This window comes from Aotus nancymaae, unplaced genomic scaffold (genome assembly GCF_030222135.1).
Source record: "Aotus nancymaae isolate 86718 unplaced genomic scaffold, 86718_ANA_hifiasm-v0.15.2.pri h1tg000077l, whole genome shotgun sequence".
Lineage (NCBI taxonomy): Eukaryota > Metazoa > Chordata > Mammalia > Primates > Aotidae > Aotus > Aotus nancymaae.
The window spans coordinates 10,063,891-10,085,765 of NW_026988492.1; the positions used below are offsets into that span (position 1 = coordinate 10,063,891).

A 21,875-nucleotide genomic window follows, 5' to 3' on the forward strand; every position below is an offset into this window, starting at 1 on the left:
ACATGCAACAATACACAAAGACTCAGAGAGAAGGAGGAAGAAGATTTACCAACCAAACAGAGAGTAAAAATAAACTAATAAACAAAAAGCAGGCGATGCAATTCTCGCCTCTGATAAAGTAGACTTTAAAGCAACAAAGATCAAAAGAGGCAAAGAAGGATATTACATAATGGTAAAAGGATCAATGTAACAAGAAGAGCTAATGATTCTATAGATCAACGAGATAGAAACTTAACAAGGACATCCAGGACTTGAACTCAGACCCGGAACAAGTAAACTTAATAAACATTTATAGAGCTCTCCACTTCAAATACACAAAACATACATTACCACCTCACACCTATTAGAAAAGTGACTACATAATTGGAAGTAAATCACTCCTGAGTAATCGCATAGCATTTCATAGGTTTAAATGAAATATTGGTTGGCTGTTTGTTTGTTATCTTCTTCCCTTATTCCTTCCTGATTACATCATTAAGTATAATTATCATTATAAAAGAGGTTTTTAATAACCATTACTAAATTGCGTTTTAGCCTGGGCTAGAAAGCAATACTCCCATTCTCTCTCCCTTCCCTCTTTCTTTTCCTTTTTCTTCCTCCCCATTCTCTCTCTCTCTTTCTCTTCCTTTTTCCACCTCCCCATTTTCTCTCTCTCTTTCTCTTTTTTCTTCCTCCTTAAAAAAAAAAAAAAATGAATTTATGCTTAAACTGAACGGTTTACCTGTACGTTTGTTCAGGCGGTATGGTAATACGGTAAGGAGGATAGACGTGCACAAGCTATTGTAAGTAACAGCCTCAAAATAACAATGTCCTAAGATAGCTTTTCCATGGCATAGAAGTCCCACCCTCACAGAGTGGGAACAGTTCCATGATCAAATAAACTTTAGAAATTTTCTATCTCCCATATTTTTGTCTTTCAGTTGACAAATCAAAACAAACATTAGCATATCACAAATATGGAAATTCCAGCCAAAAAAAAAAGAACAAAGGAAAGAAACCTGCTTGACTTTAACAATTAATCCAACTTTTTTTGTGCAAAGGGAGACTTTGTACTCAGTTTACTTATTCATAAGTCTCAGAAGAGATTTCCCTTAATAGTTTTCCCAGTTTGGGAAGCTCCTAATTTAAACAAATTCTTCTTGCATTTCTTACCTGAACTTTCTAATTTTAAATTAATTTAAAATCAGTCAGAACATGATTGACTCTGGGGTAGGGTTACCCTAAGCCTTTTCTCTATACAAGAGAATCATCCAGTGAACTTTTAAAAATGCATATTCTTAAGCTTTATGTCTAGAAATTTCAAATCGATATTCTGGGGTGGGGCCCAAGAATGTCCATCTTCACCTTTAAAATAAATTTATTAGCTAGGGGCTATGGCATGCATCTGTAATCCAGGCTACTCCAGAGGCTAAAGTGGGGGGATCACTTGAGTCTAAAAATTTGAGGCTAGCCTGGGCAATACAGTGAGATCTTGTCTCAAAAAAAAAAAAAAATTTAAGATGTAATTTACAGGGCTGGATACAGTGGCTCATTACTGTAATCCCAGCACTTTGGAAGAGTGAGGCAAGAGGACTGTTTGAGCCAGGAGTTTGAGACCAGTCTGGGCAATGTAGTGAGACCCCATCTCTATAAAAAATTAAAAAACATTAGTCAGGCATAGTAGCACATGCCTGTAGTCCCAGCTACTAGGGAGGCTGAGGCGAGAGGATCACTTGAGTCTGGGAGGTCAAGGCTACAGTGAGCCATGATCACACCACTGCACTCTAGCCTGGTGAACAGAGCGAGACCTTGTCTCAAACACACACACACACACACACACACACACACACACACACACGGTTAATTTATACACTACTGTAGAAAATTCACCTATTGCAGGTGAACAACTAAATGATTTTTAGTAAATTTTTATGGTCAGGCAGCCATCAGCGCCATCCAGTTTTACAACATTTCTGTCATCCCCAAAAGTTTGTTTGCTCCCACTTCCAGCATCGTTCTCTATAAATTTGTCTTTTCCGGCCATTCTGTGTAAAGGAAATTATACAATAGCTAATTATTTATTGGCCAGTGGTGTACATTTAGATGTCCCATTTTTTGCTGTTGTGGAAGTGCTTCAATAAACATTCAGTTTTTGTGAAAAGATATGTGTGGACCTATCTCTTCATTTCTCTTGGATGGATTTCTCAACTTGGAATTCTGGGTTTTCTGGTAAGTGTAAGAAACTGCCAGTTATTTTCCAAAGTGGCTGCACCTTGTTACATTGCCACCAGCAGTGTATGACAGTTCCAAGTCTTCCACATATTTGCCAACATTTAATACTGTCTGTCCTTTTGATTATAGCTATTCTTATAGCTGTCTAATGGTATCTCATTATGGTTTTGATTTTTATTTTCCTAATCATTAGTATACTTGTTATCTATTTATATGTCTTCTTTGGAGAGAGGTCTTTTCAAGTCTTTTACCAATTTTTAAATTCAATTATTTGTCTTCTTATTGAACTGTAAGAGTTCTTTATATATTTTGGATAATAGTCCTTTATTAGATACATGACTTGCAAATATTTTCTCCCAGTGGCTTGTCTTATTATTTTCTTACTGGTATCCTTTAAGAAGAATGTGTATCCTGCTGTTGCAGGATGAAGTATTGTATACGTGTTAATTAGATCCAGTCGGTTGATGGTGCTTCTCAGTTCAACTACACACTTACTGATTCTCTGACTATTGGATCTGTCAACTACTAATAGAGGGGATGTTAAAGTCTCCAAATTGTGGATTTGCCTGTTTCTCCTTGCAGTTCTATTAGGTTTTTGACACTTTGTTTTCAGGAGTATACACATTAGGAATTGTTATGTCTCTTTGGAGAGTTGACCTCCTTATTATTGTGTAATGATGCTCTTTCTTCCGATAATATTCCTTACTCAGAAGTCTGCTATGTCTGAAAGTAAAATAGCTACTCCAACTTTCTTTTGATTAGTGTTAGCATGGCATGTCTTTCTTCTCCATCTCTTTACTTTTAATCTATCTGTGTCTATATTTAAAGTGAGTTTTTGTTTTGTTTTGTTTTTGAGACAGAGTCTCACTCTGTCACCCAGACTGGAGTGCAGTGGCACAATCTCAGCTCACTGCAACCTCCGACTTCTGGGTTCAAGCAATCCTCTTGCCTAGCCTCCCAAGTAGCTGGGATTACAAGCATGTACCACCACACCCGGCTAATTTTTTGTATTGTTAGTAGAGACCGGGTTTTGCCATCTTGGCCAGGCTGGTCTCAAACTCCCGATCTCATGTGCTCCATCCGCCTCGGCCTCCCAAAATTCTGGGATTACAGGCATGAGCCACCACTCTTGACCCAAATGTTCCCTCTTAAGGAACATGCCAGATATTCTGATGTACATTTTTTGTGATCATCTTTTGAGAAATGTTGCCTGAAACCATGGTTACCATTCTTTATGGCTATGTGTATGTATATACGCATATATGTAAAATACATCATGTATGTATATTATATGTAGAATATATGTAATATTTACATATGTATTTGTGTGTGCACATGTACATATACATATATGATTTAGTTAATCCATTTTAAATCTAATTCTATTTGAAGTGCTAGTGGGGATTTTTTTTTTAAGTATATGCCTTAGATCCTGCCTCCATTTAAGATTTTAATGTTGTGGCTGGGCATGGTGGCTCACACCTGCAATCCCAGCACTTTGGGAGGCCCAGGCAAGTAGGATTTCAAACCAACCTGAACAACATGGTGAAACCCAATCTCTACTAAAAACACAAAAAATTAGCTGGGTGGGTGTGGTGGCGGGCACCTGTAATCCCAACTACTCAGGAAGCTGAGGCAGGAGAATCACTTGAACTCTGGCGGGGTGGAGGTTGCAGTGAGCCTAGATCATGCCATTGCACTTCAGCCTAGGCAACAAGAGCAAAACTCCATCTCAAAAAAAAAAAAAGATTCTAATGTTGTATGGTGTATGGGCAATGGACTTAGAGACATGAAACAACGGGGAAAAAAATACGAGGACAGTTCTGAATGAGGTATCAGGTGAAAGTCCCAGGCTGCGGGGAGATCACATTGCACAACTCCAGGGGGCATCCTTCACTTTGGGTTCCATGGAAACACTGCCTCCTACAATTGTACTCTGGGGCAACTTTCACGTGGGCAATGTGAAATATAACGTAATGTTATTAAATATAAAATACATGTTATTCTTTTGATATTACTATGGGCTTGACTTTTCCTTCTGTCTCTTATAATGTTGCAAAGTGGGTGAATCACTCTCCATTTCCTTTTTCTCTGCTCTAGAGTGAGTGTAATATCACCAGATACCATCATAACATCGTTAAGGGTTAATAACTGAGCTCTATAATGATAAAATCATAATAATCAGGACTTTTGACATTCTATTTTACACCTTAATAATTTTTGTGGCATTGAGGACCACATACCATTGATGATGTGGTCCTCAATGTCTTTCAGAAATATGTTTTAGACCAGGCATGGTAGCTCATGACTGTAATCCCAGCATTTTGAGAGGCCGAGGTAGGTGGATCACCTGAGGTCAGGAGTTCGAGACCAGCCTGGCCAACATGGAGAAACCCGTCTCTACTAAAAATAGAAAAATTAGTGGGGCACAGTACAGGTACCTGTAATCCCAACTACACTTGGGAGGCTAAAACAGGAGAATCACTTGTACCCAGAAGGTGGAGGTTGCAGTGAGCCGAGATTGTGCCACTGCACTCCAGCCTGGGTGACCAATCCAGACTCTGTCTTTAAAAAAAAAAAAAAAAAAAAAGAAGTCTTTGAACACCTTACGTTCAACCTGAACAAAGCTTTTCTATCTGTAGGTTTCTGTTTACCAAGCTTTTCTCCATATTCCCCTGAGTAATTGAATATGTATAATACACCATGCATTTTTATTAAAGCAACACAAATACTCAGAAGTAGTTGTGCCTTAATGTATCTTTTATCCTTGACTTCTTCAGAATTGAGCGACTGGCTAAGGATATTATGAAAGACATAGGATATAGTGACATCATGGTCCTGTGTGTGCTTAAAGGAGGCTACAAATTCTGTGCTGATCTCGTAGAACACCTTAAGAACATCAGCCGAAATTCAGATCGTTTTGTCTCTATGAAGGTTGACTTCATCAGACTAAAAAGTTACAGGGTAAATTATTACAAGTTCTATTTTATGATATTTTGCTTTAATAACAATGCTTTTGAATAAAAGAATCAATAATGTCATGAAAATGAAGAGTACAATTTTTAAAAATTGAGATAAAAAAGAAGGGTACTTTTTTTTAATTTGCAAGAATACTGCAACCTACTATAAGAATTCAAATGATATTATTTAGGGCATGGGGTTGGGACTTTCTATTTTCACTTATATGGGAAGACTCTGCAGTAGTGATTTGTGTTTTCTTTTATGGTGATAAAGCGAGTTGGTTATACCCTGGTGCTCAGCCCCACAACTGAGTGTGGTCAGAGTATGAACACTGATTTGTTGTTTCTGCTCTGGATGTCACTGTTGGTCCTGGAGACCTGTGGGAGAGTGTCCAGGCCTGAGAGGAGTCTTAGTACTTGGGTGGCTGCAACCATGGCCTGGAAGTGAAGAAGAGAAAGCTATAGGGACAGCACATTGCCACATGTGAGGAAACATAAGCCAGGGAGCTCCAGCAGAAGGCCCCTCCACCAGTTTACCCCATTAATTCTGGCTCGCTGTGGCCACCACTGGGCAGAATTAATGGGATTATTCTCCAAAGATGTTTCCTAACCAGATGCAATGGCTCATACCTATAATCCCAACACTTTGGGAGCCAAGGCAGAAGGATTCCCTAGGGCCGGGAGTTTGAGACCAGCCTAGGCAACATAGTGAGACCCTATCTATACAAAAAGAAAAATTTTTTAATTAGCTGAGTATGGTAGTGTATGCCTATAGTCCCAGCTACTCAAGAGGCTCAAGTTGGAGGATCGCTTGAGCCCAGGAGATGGAGGCTGCAGTGAGCTATGATGGCACCATTGCACTCCAGCCTGGTTGACAGTGAGACCCTTGACCAAAAAAAAAAAAAGCTGTTATTTCCTTAGTCTCCCTCCACGTCTCTCTCTGATGCTTTTTTATTTAATCCATAGTAAAACATTAAAAATAAGTTGCTGTTGGGTCAAGACCTCTTGGATTGAAACCATTAAAATATTCTCATTGACTAAACTAAATTGACACATTTTAATTCATGAATCACTCTTCGAATTGGCCTTCTATTGCCATGTGGCTAACTCACCACAAACATAGTGGCTCAAACCAACACACACACGTATTATCTTAAACTTTCTGTAGGTCAGAAATCTGGGCATGGAGTAGCTGAGTTTTCAGCTCAGAGCCTTACAGGGATGAAATCAATGTGTTAGTTGGGATTTTGATATCACCTGAGGTTTGTGGTCTTCTCAAGATCACTGGCTGTTGTTGGCCAGCTCAGTTCCCATTTCCTTGTTGACTGTAGGTTGGAGTTGGTAGACTCTCCACTCCTAGGGGTTGTCCTTGGGTGTTTGCTTCAATTACCCCACGGGTCGTTCACAACACAATTAGCTGTTTGCTTCTTCAAGTCTGATGGAAGAATCTTAGCCCTTCTTTTAAAGCTCACCTGATTAGATTGTGTTCACCCAGGTAACCGGCCTTTGATGAACTCAAAACCACCTGACTAGTCACCTAATCTTTGGCATGAATTTCACCATGTTTACAAGTCTTATCCACACTCAAGGGAAGAGGATTATGCAGGGCGTGTACACCAGGGGACCTCGGTCTTCTGGGCCACCAATCCGTCTTCCCTATTCCTCATGTGACTCTCAGTTGCCTCAGTTCTAGAGTAGCTGGAAATTAATTCTGATTTCTTAAGAACACCGCATTTTCCTGATGACCTCTCAGACCAGAGTGAAGCTGGTTTTTGAAGACACCTCAACTCTAATTTCTTGGTTTTATCTTCTCCTGAGAAGTTTTTCTCTTTAGATTCTCTTCATTCTGGGTTAAATCCCTGTGCTTCCTTCTTACCAGATTTTTCTCATTCAGTTGGCCCTGACCCTTACTATATTTGTTCCTGGTTAACAGCATTTTAGAAAACCTTTTAAAATCTTTCAAAAATTAAACTCAGGTTTATGAGCCATAGTTTACATGCAGTAACATCCATCCTTTTTAGTTTATGGTTCAGTGAATTTCAACAAATGCATACAATCATGTAAATCACCACAATCAAGATATAGAAAAGTTTCCTTAACAATACAAAGAATATCCTTGTATTTTTCATAGTCACCTCCTGAACCCCTAAGTCCTGAAAACCACTGATACGTTTCCTGTTACTAAAGTTTTGCCCTTTCCAGAATGTTCTACAAATGTAATCATATATAGCCTTAGTAAATCCATAAATCATAACATAATGCATTCATCCATATTGTGTGTATTGTCGATGAAAAGAGTCAAATTCTGTAAAATATTTGAACAGATGTATTCTGAGCCAAATATGAGTGACCAATAGCCTATGGAACAGCTCTTAGGAGATCCTGAGAACATGTGTCCAAGGTAATCAGGACACAACTTGGTTTTATACATTTTAGGGTAATTGTCTATTTATGGATACTGACATTCTTCCAGCAATTATAAAAGCTGGCTTAACTGGGTTAGGTGAATGTCAAAATAAAGTTCAGGAAAAAATAATGCTTATTCATTTGGTCAAATGTGCTTCCTTTTAGCCTAATTTATCTCAACGCATCTCTATTGGGCTTTGGCATTGAACTTAGATTTAAATACTAGATCCACCACTTACACACTGCTTGACGTTGGGCATGTTACCAGACAGATCTCTGTTTCGTTATCTGTAATACAAATATAATAAGGCTACCTGTTTCTTATTTTGTGTCTACTACTGAATTAATCAAGTTTGGAGTTTCATGTTGGTAACACCAAGAGATTTTTGGAGCTAAAATACAACTCACAGTGTAACCACAGTAGGGCCAAGAGATTTGCCACACAGGGTTATGTGAGCCCCTGGAGAAGCTGGCATTCGTATTAAAGAAGCTCATTAGAGCTAAGGGTTAGCCACAAACCTACTCCCTTGAGGGAAGAGAAATGCTAAATACATCTTCTTCTCTCTCATTCCCACAGTTCAGAATGGAGGGTTTAAATCAGTCAGCCCTTGATAATCTGTGCTAGTGAGGAATGGAAGCAGAATGGATAAGCCAGGTCCAGTGTCTTTAGTTTTAGTGAGTAGTCTTCACTCTACGCCAGGGTGAACTTTTGCTGAACTGTTTCCGAGTAACAAGGGTGCCTGGAATTGAAAGCCTCCTTTTCTTGGCTGGGCACGGTGGCTCACGCCTGTAATCCCAGCACTTTGGGAGGCTGAGGCGGATTACCTGAGGTCAGGAGTTTGAGGCCAGCTTGGGCAACATGGTGAAAATTCATCTCTACGAAAAATACAAAATTTAGCTGGATATGTTGGTGGGCACCTGTAATCTCAGCTACTCGGGAGACTAAGGCAGGAGAATCACTTGAACCCGGGAAGTGGAGATTGCAGTGAGCTGAGATTGTGCCACTGCACTCCAGCCTGGGTGACAGAGTGAGACTCCGTCTTGAGAAAAAAGAAAAAGAAAGCCTCCTTTTCTTTTTGAAACAGGAAATCTGTCTTTAGCAAAGTTTTACCTTGGCCTTAGGGTGAGGAAAAAAGAATCCAATTCTTTGAAGATAGAAGAGTTCCTTAGTTTTGGGGGGTGCCAGATGAGTGGAAAGCAGGATTATAGGTAAGCATATGTGTGCGCATGCGCACGCGCGCGTGCACACACATTTTTAATAAAAACAAAGAGAAAAATAAAGGAATAGAAGAGGGAAGATGAACGTCCAAAAAAATTCTGAAACTTGCCATATTTCATTAAATCTAAAGACATCATAGATTGTTACTTTATATACCACTAAGAAAGGAAAAATGCTCTAAATTAAGCCATGACTTGACATGGATTGTATGTAAGATGTATCTTGATTTGGGAGATATTATAATGTAACAAAAAAAATGTGTAACTTGGAGTTAGTGAAAATTGGTAACTCCTCCTCTTTTGCAGCAATCTTATTTGCAAGTGTTCAAACAACTGAAATATAACAGAAAACACTGTCTTTACTCTCGTCATTTAAAAATGTTGGGTCCTGTAACACCACTTCAATACTCTTTTGCAAACAATTGGGTATTTCCTTTGAAGCTATAGATTTTTTCCATGTTACCGTCTAAAGTAATTTTTACATCCTCAAAACATTTTTGCAGACTTCAAAGGAAGAGTTATTAACTAAAGAGTAAATCAGGAATAGGCATGGGTGGTTTGAATCAGTTCACATAAATCATTAAAAATTAATCAGAAGTATTTATGAAAACCAGAACATAGTATCTATGTGACCTCTGGATAGAGATGCTGAAACAGCTGTCTTGTTTCTATGTGTACTGAAACAAAGTGTATTGATGGACCTGTTTTCTTTTTGACTTTTGGTTCTTAAGATGTATTTACTATGGGCTTTCAGCAGGGTATGGATAAAGAAACGTGGCATTAAACAAGTATCTAGTTTGGCCTAAAAAGAGATCATCTAGCATTGCTCTAGGCAAGTTTACTCTGAGATAGTTAATTCTATGAAGTGAAATACTTTTTGTAAAGTGAAACCAAAGCCCATTTATGTAATAAGATTAATCTGAATAGTTTGCATTATCACTCCTTACAATCTTTTTATTTTATAAATATCCATGCATTTTCTTAATATACATTCTTTATATTCAGATTTAGTTCTCTATAGAGATTCTAGTTAGAGTTTGTTTTTTCTTGTGAAAAGCAAACACTGAGAAAGAAAATAAGAGAATGATGCAGAAGTAATTATTAAATTATAGCGGCACTCAAGTGTTGAGAGATCACCCTTCGGACAGAGCTGTGGTGAATTCAGCTGACTGCAACAGGCCGGGGTTGAATCCAGGACCAGGAACAGGACCCGGCCCTGGAGCGGATGTCTTGGGGAATGGACTCACTCTGCTACAGATGAGAGTTGAAGTCCAGTGCAGCAGAGGTCATAAGTAGTTGACAGATGGATGAAATGGCCGGGCAGGTGGCTCACTCCTGTAATCCTGGTACTTTGGGAGGCTGAGATGGGCAGATCACTTCATCTCAGGAGTTTGAGACCAGCCTGGCTAACATGGTGAAATGCCATCTCTGCTAAAAATACAAAAACTAGCTGGGCATGGTGGCGGGTGCCTGTAATCACAGCTACTCAGGAGGCTGGGAAGGTTGCAGTGAACTGAGATTGTGCCAATGCACTCCAGCCTGGGTGACAAAAGGAGATTCTGTCTCAAAAAAACAAAAAGATGGAAGACTATAGCCTTTTGAATTCCAAGCACTAGGTAGCCAGCATTAGCTCACTTGTGTACATTGGTACCACTCCTAATAAAACGTAATATTCACTGACTACTTATGGCCAACTATTGTTCTAAGTGGTTTATACGTATTCGTTCATTAAGCCCTTGCAAGATCCTTATGAAGTTTCATAGGTGAGGACATGGAGGCCGGAGGGGTTAGCTGGGTTCCCAAGGACACACAGCTAGGAAGTGGAAGTCTGTGTGACTTCCAAACCAGGTCCTTTAACACCACATCTGTCTCCTGGATCAGTGGAAGAGGAAAAGGACTCCAGACCCTAGAGGTGGACTGGCATGAGAAGAAAGCCCCCCAGTTCTGCAGGACAGAGCAGAAAGACCAAAACCATCATGAGAAGCATAACATTGAGTTGCTGGGCATCAGGCTCCAGTTGGCTGCCTGGCAGTTCCAGAGAGTTCCAACCCTGCTTTTCCTCCATTTATCATTTGAGAGTTTGTGATCCCCTGAAACTTAAGCATGCTATGTATATAAACAAAAAGTATGCTTGTAATAGTCTGTTCTCATGCTATAATAAATACATAACCAAAACTGGGTAATTTATAAAGGAAACAGGTTTAATGGACTCAGTGCCACATAACTGGGGAGGCCTCACAATCATGGCAGAAGGCAAATGAGGGGCAAAATCATGTCCTATCTGGCGGCAGGCAAGAGGGCATGTGTAAGGGAACTCCCCTTTATCAAACCATCAGATCTTGTGAGACTTATTATTCACTATCAAGAGAACAGCACAGGAAAAACCTACCCTGTGGGAGGTGATTCAGTTACCTCCCACAGGGTCCCTCCCATGACATGTGGTGATTATTAGAATTCAATTTGGGTGAGGACATAGAGCCGAAAAAAATCAATGCTGTTAATCCCTTTAACTTATATATACCTGATATTTCCCAAAAAGGATCTAATGATGTATTTTATTAATTTGCCCAGATAATTTCTTGTTTTCTGCAGGAAAATAATTGCAGGCAGCAAAATATTAATAATTATCCTTATTTTATGTTAGGTTATTTTTATCAACATTTCGTAACTGATGCAGAATATAAAATTTAGCATCAAGACCATGAAGATCTTTTTGAAATTACATATTCCATATGTATTTTATAAAATACATGCACTTTAAAGGCTAGGAAAGTTACCAGGAAATAATTTGGATTTGGAGGGGGAAAAGAAACACAGTTGATATATTATAAAATGGTTTGGGGAAAATATTTATGGAAAAATAATGCCTTTAACAATTGTTTATGATGTTTATCGTATTATAATAAAGTTTGAGTTTAATGGTTTTATTGTCATTTTAGCCCATAGTATATATTCCTTTCTTGCATGAGTTTGCCATTATTAAACACGATATTATTGTTAACCACTTAGGTAATTTCAACATGCTTACAATCTGTAACTTTCAAGGACAAGAATTTTCTGCTTATTAATTTGGGGTTTATTTGGAGGATAGTTTTGAAATTTTTTGTTTGCCTAGCTTTTTTTTTTCCTAGAGAACAGAAATGAACTCAAACAGACATTGACACATTAGAGAAAAATGTCATTAAAAACAGGATGACTCTCGGTGAGGAAAAGGGCACAACAGTTCGTCAAGGGCCCCCACAACCCACGCCACAGAGAGGAATGACTAGGCAGAAGTGGAAAGGAAAAGACCAGCAGTTGGTGATGAGTCAGCAGTACTTTTGCTAAAAATGCTAATCTAATACAGCAGTGGGAAGTGTTGATGAGCACGTGATCACCAAAGCCGGGAATGACTCCTTCCGCTCTGTGGCTCTCAGGTGTCCCTGCCGAAGGACCGGGATGGGGTTTGGTGCCCTATAGACCTCTGTGTGTTGTTTTGGGGTGTGGCTCCTCTTCTAATTAGGAAAGAAAGCTGGAAGGCAGGCTCAGAAGGCTGCCCCAACTCGCACTTTCAAAATTCACATTGGCCTGTTTGTAAGAGATCTAAGAAATGAAAATGTGTATTATTCTCCCTCATCTTCGTATTAAGATAATTTCTTAGGACAAAAATAGATTTTTAAACACACTCCTTACTCCATCGATATCTGAGCTCATCACTCAGGAAGTGATAATGACACCTTTGTTGTTTTTTTCCTTTTAATCAGACTGTCTAGTTTTGCATCTTGGCCCCATTCTCAATTAATTTCCTTTAATTGTAACTGCTGTGTTGTAGGCAGAGAAATACTTAACTGTGAAAAGTGACGTATCCTAGTTTTATTCCTATACTTAAACCAAAAGCTACTTACTTTCAGTATAGGTCAGTATAGATCTGCAAAATAAAATACCATTTCAGATGCTTTGAGGTAGTGTTCTAACTCTTACAAAGAGATAGAATTGTTAGTAATTTTACAAGATTAGTGAAATATTTTATTTTAAAAACCATTATGGAATTCCATGTTTGTTTCTTTTAATGGATAAATTTAAATATATATCAAATGGATAGATTATTGTAGACTTTTTCAGGGATAATTGTTTTTCCATCAGTAGTATTTTTAGACTATTCTATGCAGAACACATCTACTAGAATGACTTATTTCCTTTTTTTTAAAAAAAGTAAATTTTAAGTTCCAAGATACATGTGCAGGTCATGCAGGTTTGTTACACAGTAAATGCGTGCCATGGTGGTTTGCTGCACCTATCAACCCATCACCTAGATATTAAGCCCCACATGTGTTAGCTATTTATCCTGATGTTGTCCCTCCACATACTCTCCATCCCCAACAGGCCCCAGTGTATATTGTTCCACTCCCTGTGTCCATGTGTTCTCATTGTTCAGCTCCCACTTATAAGTGAGAACATGTGGTATTCAGTTTTCTGTTCCGTCATTAGTTTGCTGAGGATAATGGCTTTGAGCTGCTCCTGTGTTCCTGCAAAGAACATGATCTCCTTCCTTTTTATGGCTGCATAGTATTCCATGGTGTATATATATCACATTCTATTTATCCAGTCTATCATCGATGGGCATTTGGGTGGATTCCATGTCTTTGCTATTATGTGAATAGTGCTGCAATGAACATAAGTGTGCATGTATCTTTGTAATAGAATGATATATTATATTCCTTGAGTACATACCCAGCAATGGGATTACTGGGTCAAATGGTATTTCTGATTCTAAGTCTCCAAGGAATCGCCACTCTCTTCCACAATGGTTGAACTAATTTACATTCCCACCAACAGTATAAAAGCATTCCTATTTCTCCACAGCCTCACCAACATCTGTTGTTTCTTGACTTTTTAAAAATCACCATTCTGACTGGCGTGAGATGGTATCTCATTGTGGTCTTGATTTGCATTTCTCTAATCATTCGTGATGTGGAGCTTTTTTTCATGTTTGTTGGCCACATAAATGTCTTCTTTTGAGAAGTGTCTATTCATATCCTTTACGCACTTTTTAATGGGGTTTTTTTTTTTAATGTAAATTTGTTTAAGTTCCTTGTAGATTCTGGATATTAGACCTTTGTCAGATGGATAGATTGCAAAAATTTTCTCCCATCTGTAGGTTGTCTGTTCAGTCTGATGAATAGTTTCTTTTGCTGTGCAGAAGCTCTTTAATGTAATTAGATCCCATTTGTCAATTTGTGCTTTTGTTGCAATTGCTTTTGACGTTTTTGTCATGAAATCTTTGCCTGTGCCTGTGTCCTTACTGGTATTTCCTTCTAGGGTTTTTATAGTTTCGAGTTTTACATTTAAGTCTTTAGTCCATCTTGAGTTAGTTTTTGTGGGGTACAGTTTCAATTTTCTGCACATGGCTAGCCAGTTCTCCCAGCACCATTTATTAAACAGGGAGTCCTTTCCCCATTGCTTGTTTTTGTCAGGTTTGTTAAAGATCAGATGGTTATAGATGTGTGGTCTTATTTCTGAGATCTCTATTCTGTTCCATTGGTCTATGTGTCTGTTTTTGTACCTGTACCATGTTGTTTTGGTTACTATAGTCTTGTAGGATATTTTTAAGAGAATGACTTATTTCTAAAATATCCTAAGATATCTTTCTAGTTTAATAGTACAAGGTATAGGATTTTTAAAAGTTGAGTTTGATATTTAAACTAATAATATGTTGATTACTCTTGAAAGTACTATTTTAAATGCTTCATAAATATTACTTCATTAGTGCCTACCACAACCTGATGAGTTAGGCAACTTATTATCCCCATTTTACATGTAAGGAAAGTGATCCACAGATAGTTTAAGACAGAGCTGGCTGAGAGTGGGGCTAAGATGCAAAACTAGACAGGCTGATTCAAGAGCATGGAGGGAGCCCACAGTGTTTCCACACTGCCTCCCAGAAGGAGGGCCCCATTACCACCATTCACTTTGGCAAGGAACTCGTTTTTCTGGGTTTTCCTTTGTTCATTTGTAAAATGATGAGGTTGGATTTCAGATTTCAGGATCTGTAAAATCCCTAACAGATTCAAAGTTATATAATCTTCAATGTCTTGGAACGTCTGTTTAAAAAGGACAGATTGGACCAGGCATAGTGGCTCACACCTGTAATACTAGAGCTTTGGGAGGCTGACTGGAGAGGATTGCTTGAGCACAGGAGTTCAAGACCAGCCTGGGCAACATAGCAAGACCCTGTCTCCACAAATATCTAAAAATTAGCCAGGCATGGTGGTGTGCATCTGTAGTCACAGCTCTTGGGAGGATGAGACAGGAGGATCCTGTGAGCCTAGGAGTTCAAGACTGCAGTGAGCTAGAATCCCTACTGCACTGTAGCCTAGGCAACAAAGTGAAACCCCATTTCTAAAAAACAAAAAATACATTGACCACACATATTTGATTTGCATTCTCCACTAAAATGACATGGATATATAATATGATATAATTAAAAGTGACCTCAAATGACAAACTGAACAAGAGAGAAGACAACAGGTCCACAGATAATGAACCTAAAGTCATTAAGTTGGACCCAAGTGCCTGCAGAGAATGACACCAAAGAAGAACCCAGTTAAATGGGGCCTTGAGAGACTCAGTGCTCCAGTGATATCAGGGACAGCAGGCAATGAGATGATGTCATTGTACAGATAGATCATCGGGACTCCCTGGTCTTCCACCCCACTTCCATCACTGGAAGTCAGGTGACAGCTCTCCTCCCCTCCCACCCAGCCTCATCCCCTTCTACCACTATTGCAGGAAACTAAAGATTAATTTTTCAGAAAAAATGAACCAAAGAGGTACCGAAAACATGGACACCAGGTAAAACAGAGGCTTGGGGATATCCAGCTAAACATTCTATATGAGATTCTGAGACAATCAGTTCCCTTCCTTAGCAGCCAGGCATGTGACCCCTCCCAGCCCCCATCAGTGAGGCACTGAGGTTTAACAGTGAATGTTCTTTGAAGAAACTGGATGGTTCTGAAGAAAAGACCTCCACCTATTGCATTTGGGACTCCCCAACTGTAAAGGACATCTGTCTCCATGGGAACCCACTAGTAAATCCATCTGTCATCAATCTCTGCTCTCTGATGGACACATAACTCTTTCCCATCAGCTCTTTTGATGTCTCACTTAGAAACAAAGAGAACAGTGTCTAGCATGAAATACCAGATGAAACAGAACAAAATAAAAATAAAAAAACTAAAAAAGGAACCCCAAGAAAATAAAGCAAAAACAGAAAACAGAAGAAAACATCAAAATATTATGTTTAACATTCCCATGGAGACAGAGTAAAATTTTGGTATCTCTAAAGCAAGAACAAGAATCTGTAACAAAAGAAGAGAAGACAAAGAAGAGAAGACAAATAACAGGAGAAGGAAAATTTCTCGGAAGTTAAAAACATGTATACTGCAGCAGACGCACTTGCTTTTCCTATCCAACAACCATCCCTACCCCCACCACACTTTCTGCATCCCACTGCAGAGGCTGCTCACACCAGCAGCTTGCTTTCCCAGCCTCCCTTGCACTTAAAAAATGGGGCATTTGACACAGCAAAGGGAAGCCTGCTGAGAGTCCTCCCAAAAGGAATGATTTATTTCAACGATGAAGAAGAGATTATATGAGGAAATCTTGCTCTCTTTAGCAAAATGTTATTTTGTCTTTAAGTGACTCCTGGAACTATGGCAATCTCCTTGGGACAATGAGAAGACAATCATATGAATGCAGCTAATTATTGAGCATGGCAAAGAGGAAAGGGACAGCACCTGGATCCTTAAGGACACCATTGAGCTGAGGATCTACATACAGGGCAATGAGAAGATATATGGTAATGGCATATATGGTAATTGGACTCTAAGGGAAAATCTAAAGTTTAGGTGGAAGAGACCCTTTGTCAGGAAAGAGATGATGCTACTGAGGGTTCCAACAAGCTCTAAATTGCACAGCCCATTCACTCGCCAAACAGTTACATTCATATGTCAGGGGCTTACAGTCTAGGTAAAACAGACAGGAAATTGGAAATAAAACAAGAAAATATGAAATATACCAAAAAGTGGAAAATGCTATGGATAAAAAGAGACAGAATGGGCTGTAGGGGTTTTGGGGAGTGGTCAGAGAAGGTGTAAGTAGCACCATTGAAGCAGAGACTTGAAAGAATTCTGACAGGTCATTGTATGGAGTTAGCCTTTGACTCCGAGTAAGTGGGAAGATTTCAATGGGTGTTGAGCAGAGTGTCATGATCTGACTTATATTTTAAAGAATAAGTCTGTGCGTGGTGCTTAGAACAGAATGAAAGGAGTAAAGGTCAAGTAGGGAGATGGTTGAAAAGATATTGCAGTAATTGCAGTCAGAAATAATAATGGCTTGAACCTGGATAGTCACAGAGGAGCTGGTGAGAAGTATTTGGATTCTGTATATATCTTACAGGTAACAACAAAGCCATCACCCATATGTGCTGATGAATTTTACTTTGGTGGACACTGACATGGCTGTAAGGTTTCTGGCCTGAGCAAGAGTATAAACTGAGTTGCCATTTACTAAAATGAGGAAGACTGTGAAAAGAGGAGCTTTGGAAAGCAAACCAGGGGTATGGTTTTGGACTATTTTTCCTCCTAAACATCCAAGATAAGCAGGCAGTTGGATATACCAGTGTGGAGTTCAGGGAAGAGAGGTGGAGGATGAAGATACTAGTTTAAAGGTGGGCAGTGTATAGAAGGGATTTAAAGCTGTGCTAAAGAATGGCTCATCCAGGGAGTGAAGGTGGACAGAGAAGCGCTCTAAGGACTAATGCTGGAGCTTCCCACTATTTGAAACTTGGAGGATAAGAAGGAACTAGTAAAGGAGTCTGAGGAGGAGCAACCAGGGAATCATGTACTGGAAGCCAAGCCAAGCAAGGGCTGATCAACCATGGAATGCAGTTAACAGAACAAGTAAGAAGACTAAATATTGACCACCATAGTTAGCAAGATGGATCCTGCTGGTGACCTTGATAAGGGCTCAAGTGTCTTTAAGAACAAAGAGGGAAGAACAAAGAACCAGTCAGGTTCAGCCAATGATGACGTGTCAGCAGTAGCAGCCGATCTGGACAACCGGTCATGGGAAGTGGAGTGAAGCAGTGAAAATGACTCCTTCCCTGGGAGTGGCACAATTCTAACGTTGCCTAGAGGGATATGGAAGCCAAATGTGAGAAACGGTCATGAAAAGGAGAATAAGAAGTTGAGCAGGTATGCCCTTTGAAGCTGTTATTTATTTGGAAGCACGTTAAAGGAAGCTAAAAGGACCCATTTCCCTGTCCAAATGTCAGGAGCCTTTGAAAAGGCAAGTATAATGAAGAGAATATGGAAACCATAAGCACAAACTTTAGAATAAAGATGCATCTGGTGCAAATTCCAATATCACATGCTGATTTTTGATACCAACTTACTGAACCTTTCTGAAACTCAGTGTTCTCGTCTATAAAATAAGGCCAGCCACATGTATCTCATGAGATTGTTTTTTTTTCAACTTTCATATTAAATGTAGGGGGTACATGTGTAGGTTTGTTACATGGGCATATTGCATGATGCTGAGGTTTACGGTTCTGTTGTACCCGTCACCCAGGTAGTGAGCATAGCGCCGAGTAGGTAGTTTTTCAACCCTTGACCCCTATGAGAAGATTTTTTGATGGGCAATAATTGGATGGCATATGGAAGGCCCCTAGTACTGTATCATCCAAACAGGTGATCAGCAAGTAACAACTGTGATTATTCTTACTTCTTAGCTAGGCCTGAGGTAGAGGTTACTTGTTTTAATGTGAGAAAGATGAAGCATTTGTTGACATGAACCTGGTTGGAGAAGGGGTTGGCTAGAGCTGTAGTTTTAATAAAGCTCTTTAAAAGGCATTTGTTATGGCCTAGACCTTGGAAGCAGCAGAGCAGAGGTCTCAAGGCCATATTTTCTTGATATATTCCAAAATAAATCTCACTGACTTCTCTTAAACTCTGCTCTTCAAGCCAGATCATAGCATGTATAAGGTTAAGATAATATCACACCCATGGGATGCTGAGGGCAAAGAAGTTCACCTTGCTGCCTGAGAGTGTTGCCAGATGCCAAGAAGTACATCTTTGTGAGGCACAAAATGGCCTTAAGCTCACCTTTGTTCTGTGTTTTTCTTCTCGCCCTTACGTATTTTTACTTTAAATCTCTGAGTACACGTGGGTGTTGGCGTTATTCTCTCTGGTTCACAAAATAGAAAGCAGATAGGAAGTACCTAATACATAATTTTTTGAGAGCACACTATGACTTTCTTTTTATTTTCACAGTAACTCAGACCAAATTGGAATACTTCTAGTAGAAATAGTCACATTCCTCAATCTTGAATAAAATATTTAGATATTTAGCAAATGGGTTCTGTGTCCTAAAACAATGTTTACTTGTGGCTATGATTAACTTCATTTTCTTATTTAAATATATGCTTTTGAGTCTTGGTTCTATGATTTTTTTTTTTCTATCTGATTTGATTGTGGAATTCGATGGCATGAAAGCACTTTGGCCAAGAAATTCATAGGACAGTACTAGGTTTTGGATTTCAGTTTTTGTATGAGAGTTCATGGTCATTCAGTTTATCGATGTACAAAAATTTAGACAAAATGGATATTTCCCAGAAGTCAAGCAGTTTCCCCAGAGGGAAAATAAAATTTCGTCAGTCCCTGAATTTAAAAATCTCCTAACCCCATTTAAAAATAACCATAGAAATCCTGTTTCTTCACATACAACTCAGATTTGTTTGTACACCTTGAATCCACAACTGCTTTGTGTGTTTCTTGACCTTTACTTAAATAAGTTCTAGTCCCCATTAGTGGTAAATGGATTCTAAAATTTGCTTTAAAATCATTGCCAAAGTGGCCTTATCTTTATTAGTGTCTGACTCTACAGTCTGAATGAGAATACATTCTGATAGGGGCATTGAAAATCATTGAGATTAACTTGAAAGGATCATTTCTGGCAGAGATGACAATTTCTAAATACTCAGATAAGAGATATTAAGCTTGACTTGATTCTAACCTCTTTGCTGTCATGACCATGGTGGAAATTTACTTAACCAATTCTCTGGGACAAAGGATTATCAGTTTGGGCCTGAAATAGGTTACAGTGTTAGGAATTAACAGTAACAAGTGTATCACTAATACCCAATAGAGAACATTATTACAATTTAAAACTGCACAATTAAATAGAAATACCATTTGATCCAGCAATTCCATTACTGGGTATATATCCAAAGGATTATAAGTCATTCTATTATAATAACACATGCACACGTATGTTTATTGCATCACTGTTCACAATAGCAAAGACTTGGAACCAACCCAAATGCCCATCTATGATAGACTGGACAAGGAAAATGTGGCACATATATACCACGGAATACTATGCAGCCATAAAAAAGGATGAGTTCATGTCCTTTGCAGGGCCATGGATAAAGTTGGAAATCATCATTCTCAGCAAACTGAGACAAGAACAGGAAACCAAACACCTCACGTTCTCACTTATAAGTGGAAGTTGAACAATGAGAACACATGGACACGGGGAGGGAACATCACACACCAGGACCTGTCAGGGGGTGGGGGTCTAGGGGAGGGATAGCAGGGGGTGTGGGGGGGTTGGGGAGGGATAGCATTAGGAGAAATACCTAATGCAGATTACAGGGTGATGGATGCAGCAAACCACCATGGCACACGTATACCTATGTAACAAACCTGAACGTTCTGCACATGTACCCCAGAACTTAAAGTATAATTTTAAAAAACTGCACAATTAACCATCTTATAAACCTAACAAATACACATGCATTTACCCAAAGGGTCAAGCTAAAAGAACAGTAAGAACCCCAAGATTACCTGACATTATTCCTTGACAACATTATACCTTCCAATACGATAGCTAACTTAAGTGAACCAACCTGGGCAAGCTAATTACAAGGTTCTCTCTGCTTTGGCATTGAATTCTTCTGCTTGATGACTTTTCTGTAAAAGCTGGGCAGCCCTAGCAAAGTTCATGTTTCTCCATTAAATTGCTGACATTTCAGTGTCCAATGGGCTTAAAACTTTTAGTTGCCACACTTGAAATCCATTATATTTTATTTAGTGAAAAGATTTTATTAAACTTATTGTCAAATCTGATTTCAAAAAATTATAAGTGGAATTTTCTCTATTTCTATAAGAGTCTGTAGTTTTTGACTTAGTAAAGGGATGACTTTGGAAGTTTTTGAGTGGAAAGGTGACGTGATCTGATTTACGGGTTAAAAGGCTCACTCAGGATGCCATGTTTAGGATAGGAGGGAGAAGAAGCAAGGCCAATTCAGAGGTGACCACAGTAATCCAGGTGAGAGCTGATGGATCAGAGCGCGTGGGTAGAGGCGGTGAGAAATATCAGATTCTGGATACATTTTAAGCTACAGCTGGGAGCACTGGACATGAGGTAAAAGAGATTGAGAGGTGTTAAGGATGACTTCAAGGTTTGGGACAGTGATTGGGAGAAAAGATTTGCAAAACATATGACTCATAAAGATTTGGTATCCAGACATACAGAGTTCTTACAGTACCTCTGTAAGAACACAATCCAATATTTTTAAAACAGGCAAAGGATTTGAATGACACTCTACCAAAAATGACATATGAATGGCCTGCGAGTACATGGGAAGATTTTCATTATCATTAGTCATCAGGGAAATACAAATCAAAACCACAAAGAAACACTGCTTCATACCCAGAGGATGCCTATAACCAGGAAGTCAGATAGGAAGAGTTGTTGTTGAGGAAGTTGGAACTCTGTTACACTTCTGGTGGGAATGTGAGATGGTGTAGCTACTCTATAACTCTTCAGAAGTTTTTTTTTTTTTTTTTTAAGATGAAATCTTCCTCTGTCACCCAGACTGGAGTGCAGTGGCCCGATCTCTGCTCACTGCAACCTCCACCTCCTGGATTCAAGTGATTCTCCTGCCTCAGCCTCCTCAGTAGCTGGGATTATAGGCATGCACTACCATATCTGGCCAATTTTTGTATTTTTAGTAGAGACAGGCTTTCACTATGTTGG

General features: G+C 39.1%; 1 protein-coding gene across 4 annotated transcripts in view; it reads left to right on the top strand.

The window, feature by feature from the left end:
* The window catches only part of PRTFDC1 (phosphoribosyl transferase domain containing 1), a 93,013-nt gene that overhangs the window by 10,048 nt on the left and 61,090 nt on the right, over nucleotides 1–21,875 (top strand). For all 4 annotated transcript variants that reach the window (XR_010339546.1, XM_064368589.1, XM_064368592.1 and 1 more), the window contains one exon: nucleotides 4,992–5,175. Coding sequence is in view for 3 of the 4 variants with exons in the window: in XM_064368589.1 (XP_064224659.1) it covers nucleotides 4,992–5,175 (184 nt within the window). In the remaining variant the exon portion in view is untranslated. The remainder of the gene's footprint in view (nucleotides 1–4,991; nucleotides 5,176–21,875) is intronic.